An 8,708-nucleotide genomic window follows, 5' to 3' on the forward strand; every position below is an offset into this window, starting at 1 on the left:
CCCCGAGATCAAGAGTCACATGCTCTACTGACTGAGCCAGCCAGACATCCCCTCATTTGGTTCTTTTTAGGTTTTTTGTTGTTGTTGTTTGTTTGTTTGTTTTTTACTGTGGCTACTATAGTAGAATATTTTAAATTACGCATGTGGCTGGCATTAATTTCTGGGGTGACGCTGCTCTAGAGAGCTCCTCAAGCCTCAACTCAGCTTAGGCTCAACTCAGTGAAGCTTTTCCTGACCCCTCACACCCCATTCCACTCTGAACTCATCGTTTTCCCTCTGAGTCATCACTGTGCCCTGTTCTTTTCTGTCTTAATGCAGCGCGTTCCCTGGGCTTCGTCCGACAAGGCTGTGATGTTTCCAAGAGCTGACACCAAGTCTGTTTTTCCAGAGTTTTCTCTATCTCCCCCTTCCTCCCCACCAGCATGGTACCTGATGCCCAGAAGATAGGACTCAAGAACAAAGAATTAAGAGACTTTTAAACTATTAGAAACAGATATGGTAATGACATGATCAGAGAATCTTCTGTGCTTTCTACTCCTTTTATTTTGAGAAACCGAGAAGTGTTAAGAATTGCAAAATATTGGGGGGTGGGGAGGGCAGGGAGAGGAGATGCTGACTCTGTATTCAGAGGAAGTTCTAAACTTGGCATTGACTCTAAGCTTTGAATTCGTCTGTTTGCAAAAGCATTTTAAGAGCATCTCATCTCTAGCCTTCTCTTTTGCATTCTAAGCTCCATCAGAATGGCTGTCCCCGCCTTTTGCAGACATTCAACGGAGGCTCTGGCCTCAGTCCTGGGCACTGTTTGACTGGCCTCTCAGGGTATCTCCTAAGGTCAGAGGTAGGACATTATCTCTTTGATTTGTACACCCTTTGGGCCAGGAAGGAAGGACTCTGCTTATACCTGATTACTTGATGGGAAAAGTCTGTTTTTTAAAGACAGGAGTTTGAATCTTTACCTTGTTTTTGTAGACGAATCTTGGTAGTTTGTGGTGCTTTTGTACCTTGAAATGTTAATCTTTCCTTAAAGCTGTTGTCTTGAAAATAGTATTTTAGGGAAAGAGTATTTTTATTCAATACTTTTATTTAGGGAAAGTAGTATTTTAGGGGAAGAGTATTCAAAAAGAACGTATCTGGATAGCTGTGTCAGTCATTTTGACAAAATTTAAAAAGCAGAGTAGGGCATAATGTAGCCACAAATTAAAATTTTACTATACGTAACTGAAAAGGTATTGCTAAGGAATGACTGTATTTCCATCACAGTCTAATTTAAGGGTTGAGATTATAAGAAGCTGATATAACTGGTTTGATTACAGAAATGTTGGTATTAATATTTTGACCCTGTGTGATGATTATTAGCAGAATAGTCTTAACATTCAAAGACCTGGTTTTTTTCTGGACTTTCCTTAACAATCTCCTTTTTTTAGTGATCGCCTGTGCTTCACTAATTTCTATAACCAAGCTGGAATGGAATCCAAAAGAAAAGGTAAAATTTAACTCAGTATGATTGTTGAACGTGGTTCCTGGGATTATTTTCAAAATTTTGAATTCCTAATTGAATTTCCTAATCAAAAGAGGTAGGGTAGGGGGTCAGTATGAATTAAGGTGTATGGAGGGCAGAGGAAGCAGAGAATGTTAAGCAGAAAGGATGAGATCCTCCAGCATGGAGGGTGGTTTGTTTCAGGATGGCGTGGAAAATAAATGTGGTCAGGGCTATATTTGCAGGAGGGGAGTTAACGCAAAGTTTTTGAATAGGCAAGTACGGGGAAAGAAGATTAGCAGGAAGAAGGCAGTTCTCTAGCTTTCAAATCAAGATTCGCCTAGGGGACTCAGCACTCATTGTCAGGGAAATGAAAATCAAAACCACAATGAGATATCACCTCGTTCTGACACCTGTCAGAATGGCTAACATAAAAAACACAAGAAACAAATGTTAAGGAGGATGTGAAAAGAAAGGGACCCTCATGCACTGTTGGTGGGAATGCAAACTGGTGCAGCCACTGTGGAAAGCAGGATGGAGGTTCCTCAAAAAGTTAAAAATAGAAGTACCATATGATCCAGTAATCATGCTACTGGGTATTTACCCAAAAAATACAAAAATTCTAATTCAAAAGGATAGATGCACCCCTATGTTTACTACATTATTTACAATAGCTAAATTGTGGAAGTGGTCCAAATACCCATTGATAAATAAATGGATAAAGAAGATGTGGAATATATACACAATGAAGTATTACTCAGCCATGAAAAGAATGAAATCTTGCTATTTACAACAACATGGATGGAGCCAGAGAGTATATACTAAGTGAAATAAGTCAGAGAAAGACAAACACCATATGATTTCCCTCATATGTGGCATTTAAAAAACAAATGAGCAAAGGGAAAAAGAGAGAGAGAGACAAACCAAGAAACAGACTTTTAACTATAGAGGATAAACAGATGATTAGCAGAGGGGAGGTGGGTACAGGAATGGATGAAATAGGTGAAGGGGATTAAGAGTACACTAATCATGATGAGCACTGAATAATGTATGGAAATGTTGAATCATTATATCGTACACCTGAGATTAATATAACACTATATATTAACCATATAGAAATGAAAATTTAAAACTTTTAAAAATGGAATGAAAAAAGGGGCATCTGGGTGGCTCACTCAGTTGGTTAAGCATCTGACTCTTGATTTCAGCTGACAGTTTTGAGATCAAGCCCCGCGTAGGGCTCTATGCTGACAGCTCTGGAGTCTGCTTGGGATTCTCTTTTCCTCTCTCTCCACCCCTCTCCTGCTCATGTGCGCACGTGCGCACACACACACACACACTCTCTCTCTCTCTCTCTCTCTCCCTCTCTCTCTCAAAATAAATAAATAAACTTAAAAAAAAAAAGGAAATAAAAAAATTAGCCTAGGGTGGAAGTAATATGGGGAAATATTTAATGGGTACTGGCAAGTGACAAATGAGAATAGAAGGACATGAATCAAAGAAGACTTCCAAGTGTTCTCTTGGGAAAAGCAAAGAATCTGTCCCCATAAACAGAGAGAAGTAGGGTCCTGAACAGGAATAAATGATTCCATGGCCGGGGGCAGGTGGGGACTGGGTGGTTTGGTTTTAGAATTGTTGAATCTGAGGCTGTAGTGAAACATTAAAGAGAAATGTCCAGTTATTGTGAGGGACTAGACTGGGGGGGGGGGCAACTGGGAACCATCAGGGCACAGGGTAGAGGGACTGGTAATTTCCAGCCCAAATGTCAGAACACCTGGAATTGAAGGTTTGGAGTTGAGATGGACTCATGCCATTGGCTACTCATAGTGGTGGCTCATCTAGATGCCACATAGGGAACGAATGATGCCCAGGAGAGGAGAGTTAGTGGGAGAATGGCAGTTTGTTTTTCAAGGACCAGGGGAGTTACCGATGTTTTTCAAAAGGCAGTTTCAGTAAAATGTTGGTATCAGAAGCCAATTGCAGGAGGTTAAAGAAATGGTGAGAGGGATGGTTCATTCATTCATCAGTCTAGTGTTTGGAGGTGTGAGGAAAGGGAGAAATAAGATGGTGGCTAGAGGGCCAGTGGGATCAGTGGATTTTCCACAGCAGAGGACTGGGGCATGTGAGGAAGCTGTAAGAGACAACAGAGAGACTGAAGATGGGGAGGAAAATAATGATCCAGACACAAGTTTTAAGAAAGTCCCTTCTGAAAGCCAGACCTCACAGCCAAGCAGCTTCCGGTGTATTTTTACCATTCAGCCACTGGGGGAGGCATTTCACCACAAATCAAACAAACCAGCTGCTGGGAAGGATTCATAAGAGTATATATATCCCCCAGGCAGTTGAAAATTGTTTTTTATTTTCTCTTCTATCTTAAAAATATGAAAAGTACCACATTTTTGTTCACTCCATAAATTACCATGCTATGCTTGTGTTGCTTTCTGTTCCCAATATCAAGGAATGCACACAAAACCCTTTGCATTAATTCACTGAATGGAATAATCAGTTAGGTACTTCCCTAGACTTCTGTGGAGTGCGTGGAAACTTTATAGGACATTCCTGTGCATTGACTTACTTGGTAGGGAGTGTAAGAATTATAATATCATTGTCTCATTTTATTTTATTATTTAAAAAAAATTTCTTTTTAATGCTTACTGCTTACTTATTTTTGAGAGACAGATGGAGCCTGAGTGGGGGAGGGGCAGAGAGAGAGGGAGACAGAATCTGAAGCAGGCTCCAGGCTCCGAGCTGTCAGCACAGAGCCTGATGTGGGGTTCGAATTTGTGAGCTTCAGTATTATGACCTGAGCTAAAATTGGATGCTTAACCAACTGAGCCACCCAGGCACCCTTATAATATCATTGTCTTATTAAAAAAAAAAAAACCAACAGTTTATTTATTTTGAGAGTTGGTGGTGGGGGACAGAGGAGGGTCAGAGAGAGCAAGAGAGAGAGAATCCCAAGCAGGCTCTGAAGCACTGTCAGCACAGAGCCTGACATGGAGCTAGAACTCCCGAATCGTGAGATCATGACCTGAGCCGAAGTCAGACGCTTGACAGACTGAGCCACCCAGATGCCCCTAAAAATGCTTTTAAAGTAATTTACCGCATTTAAAAATCAGGAGAGATCACATACACAAACACACAAACACAGGCTTTTTTCTGAATCTCTCAAAACAACACTGGAGTCACAGTTTCCTATTTGAGGAAAACGGAATTGAGCCGATGAGGAGTGGGCTGTCAGTCCTCCCTCTCTTTTTGCAGTCATCAGTCCCATTTATTTTTATTAATTCTCTGGCCCACATAGGAGAAACCCCCAATTAAAGCCTTCCATTCTTTCATCCCTGCCCCCAATAAGATAGTTAACGTGTAGATGTCTCATTAGCCTGCGCTTTGTGGCTGTGTTTACCTTACAGTGTTAAGCAGAATTAGGTTCTAAACGGACATTGTGTATAGTAACAGGAAATGTAACACCAAGTGGTGACAGCCAGTCTCCTCCAGGTGCGAGAGCTCATTCTGTTTTAACAAGGGCCCAAAGGCTGACTAGATAGATGTTTTTAGGCATGCCTTTGAACTTTGGGGTTCCTTAGCAGTGGGAGAGCAAGTCATGCCTTGAATGGAAAGTTCTTTCTTCCCTTGAGCCCAAATATGTTTCTCAGCCATTTTGTGGCCATTATTCTGCCTTTTGAAGTGTACAGACTAGGTCGTAAAACCAGAGTGTACGAGAGCCCCAAGAACTTTTGGGATAATTGCATTCACATTCTCATTGGGCAGGTGCCCTCATTGGGCAGGTGTTCATCTCCCTGGCCTTTCACTGCCTTTTCTCAAAGGGTTGATTTATGCTCATCAGACAAGGTTTTCATTTGGTCTGACCAGCGTTGTATTTCAATACATACAGTATGGTGAAGGTATTTAGGCTAAATTCTGTTTCTTTATTGTTGCTATTAGGATTATATATATCACGTAGTGAGTGCAATCTGTGAATGGACAGTGGCCTTTGGTTTTATTTTCTACTTCCTAACATTCATCCACGATTTCCAGGTAGGTATTTACCAATTCAAATGTTATAAATTGCTGACAATTAGGATTAGGAGAAATCCATAGAACATTTCTTACACTAAAAAAATAAAAATTTAAAAATTAAAAAAAATTAAGAAAGCACTATCTGTCTTTTTACCCTTATGTGTTTGAAAAACATGTAAATATTAAGGGAAGCATCTTTAACAGCTCTCCCAACAATGAAATTCTCATATGTCCTCTGCCACTAGATGCCTATAGTCAGATATCTTGGTTATTAGCTTTTTGAAGGCCTCATTTACTAGTTCCGAATAATAGGAAATATGTCCATTTAATAAACAAAAATTTGTTGTGGAAAATGTTCCCAAGGTAGAGAGAAGGTAGGACCTTATCAGGTTTGACAACAGGGAAGATCTTACATTTTGAAACAAGTGAATTCTTAGCTGAAAGGATATAGAAGAAAGCCAAGAAAACTCTTTAAGACCCAACTCGAACTCTGCAGAAACCATAGTGAGGTCATCTCTGAAGGGGTGGGGCAAAGCTTTTGGGAGTCCATAGCTGGCACCAGTCAGTGTACCTCCTTTGAAACCTTTTTCTTCTGTCTTTAATAGAGTGTCACCCTAAGGATATCCACAGAAATCAATGATGATATTTGAAGAAAGAAGAATTATATGTCACTCAGTGAAAGTCGCAGGCAATTTCTGGAAGTGGTACAGAGGAGGGTCTTAATGCTGCCCTGTGTGGAATGCATCTGCAGTACCTCCGGGACTTGAATTTCATTAAGAACTCCCAATAGTTGTACTATTTCCAAAGGTATGTTTTCATAGTGAGTGTAGAGCATTTGTGACATCGTAGCAATGTTTTTATAATTTTCTAAGTAGACACTTTTTTGTATTAACAAATTCATTACAGAGAAGATAAGGTGTTACAGAAAATGGACAGCTCTTGTTTTTGCACAGATTCTGTTTTGTTTTGTTTTCTTTGTGTGTGATTGGTGCAAATACACTAAATAAGGAATTCACTAAGAAGTAAAATCAGGGCATATTCATTTAAAATTTTTATTTTTAGAGCATGAACTGTCTAATTTTATATCACGAGAACACTTACAAAATTTGATTTATAATGATCGCAATGATTTAGTTAACAAATTAACACTATCAAGGATACTCTGATTTTTATGTGAACTAAGCAAAATGCTTATGCTGAAAGGCCTTACTATCTCTATGCACATTAACTCTAAGTGAACACAGAAGACCTCAGGTTTTAAATTCCGCCCCCCATGGGCCTCCCTGCCCACAGAGCCACAGTGTTTACCCTTGCTGCTGACTGGCATGCCATAGTGGGCCTAATTCCAGGTGGGATGAATTCAGCAAGGCAGATTAGAAAAACCTTAGAACAACCAGAAAATGGAAACAAGCACCTGACAAGAAAGCCTCGTTGGATTCTGGATCATTGTCCTTGCTGGATGAGCAAGGATGGAAAGTATCTCAGGGACCGTTTGTGGAAGAGATGGATTGTGGGAAGACCTCTGGTTAATACGAACCCTCCACAAAAGCCAAGCTGTGAAAAGCATTAAAAAGACCATTTGTAAAGGCACCCTTTGTTGTAACTGGCATAAATTGATACATAGTCTGACTCAGAAGCTGAAACTCACATCTCGAATTTATTTCATGGCAGTAAACCTGTGGAAGAGCATGTAGGTCTGAGAGAGGAGAGGGGAGAAGGTAGAGGGTGCAGTTTATTTGATCCTTCTTTTTATGCCTGTAGCTGGATGTTTGCATACCTCACGAAATGTGAACCTGGTCCTTTGTTAAGACCTACACGACCTACACACTCCACCGTCTCACCCAGATCACAAATGACAAATGAAAAGCAAATCATTTCAGAACAAGAAGCGGGCCTTGACATGTTAAGGCTTAGGTTTGAAAACTGAAGAGAAGGCCTTCCTTCAAAGACCCTCCAGACCACAAACCTCCATCTGGCCAAGTGGGTCCAGACCTTGAGTTCATTTGCGAGGGCCAGAACTTGGACAGCCTGGGAGGGAATCCAGGAGCGGTGAACACATCATGGCTCTTCAATAAATATTTACCGAGTGAATGAAGCAGTCGGCCACCTCAGCAACAACAAACTGTGTTGCCTGTATTCAGCAGTGAGAACCTGATAACCATGTCTGAGTCTGTTACAACTTGTTGTGATGCTGTGGGTCCCCATAGTAACACTGGAACTGAAAGACTGACTGAAGCTCTGGCAAGCATTCATTATCTTGAAGATGGGGGGAAAATGTCACATTCCTGTGCTGTGAAACCTGTAGGAGAATGAGTCCTCAGCTGGGACTCACTTTGAACAGACTTTTCTTATCTGCACTTCTCATGATGCATTATTATTCTTCATGTCCGTATCTCTCCGTGAGATAGATTGGCAGAGTATGTGCCTTGATCTTTATCTTTGTAAATCAGGCGTTTACCAGGATGCCTCCTGGTACAGAGCAGGTGCTCAATAAATACTCATGAATGCATGAATGAATGAGTGAACAAGTGAAGGAATGACTAGGGGTATTTGTAGTGCTGCATAGTGAGATTTACACTGGTTTACTAGTTAAGTGATAAACAAATGGTCTGTATCACTCAGTAATGTTGACTGTTTTGCTTTGTGTACTGTAAACAGTTCAGTTGTTTGGGCTTCACGACCCTATGCCAACTCTCTTCAACCTGGACAGTTACCACCAAAATTGTTACGTGGGATAGACAAAACGGTACACCTGGCTTGCCAAACTGAGAATGCCAAAAATCACTCCAGACAATCACATTCTGCTGGTTCCCTGAAACCCCTAAAGCTGGTCTCATCCACATTTATGGTATTATTTCTAAGTTCCATGACTTTGCATTTCCTTGGCCCTCTTGGCTAAAAGAGTAGAATAAAATGAAATATTTCTTTATTTTAGTAATTTGTGTTTCTGTTCAATTGTAACATGTTGACTAGGTACTACCATGAAGTATGTATATCCAGGGAACAATTCTAGCTCCACTTGGACTCTATAGAGGTAGAATTTAAACTCTATGTTTTCTTAATTCTTACAGCTTTGCATGTGGGCACAGTGGTTCATCTTTGTAGAGACTCAAACATTAGTATCAGAAGTTCATATCAGTCTGGACTCTTAGAGTTGATGGTGCCAGAAATCCAACTCAAATTTGTTGAGGAAGAAAGGGGCATCTGTTGA

The 8,708-nt window shown here is 40.5% G+C and overlaps 1 protein-coding gene across 2 annotated transcripts in view; it reads left to right on the plus strand.

Annotated features, from left to right (window-relative positions):
* DRAM1 (DNA damage regulated autophagy modulator 1) overlaps window positions 1–8,426 on the plus strand; it is a 41,893-nt gene extending 33,467 nt beyond the window's left edge. The window contains exons 5-8 of one of the 2 annotated variants that reach the window (XR_006294476.1): window positions 1,425–1,483; window positions 5,423–5,515; window positions 6,103–6,304; window positions 8,161–8,426. Coding sequence is in view for 1 of the 2 variants with exons in the window: in XM_043562334.1 (XP_043418269.1) it covers window positions 1,425–1,483; window positions 5,423–5,515; window positions 6,103–6,147 (197 nt within the window). In the remaining variant the exon portion in view is untranslated. Of the gene's footprint in view, window positions 1–1,424; window positions 1,484–5,422; window positions 5,516–6,102 lie in introns of both variants that reach the window. The other variant, XM_043562334.1, reaches the window with a different exon arrangement.
* Window positions 8,427–8,708: the final 282 nt, after the last annotated feature.

The sequence above is a fragment of the Prionailurus bengalensis genome, chromosome B4, assembly GCF_016509475.1.
Source record: "Prionailurus bengalensis isolate Pbe53 chromosome B4, Fcat_Pben_1.1_paternal_pri, whole genome shotgun sequence".
Classification (NCBI taxonomy): Eukaryota; Metazoa; Chordata; class Mammalia; order Carnivora; family Felidae; genus Prionailurus; species Prionailurus bengalensis.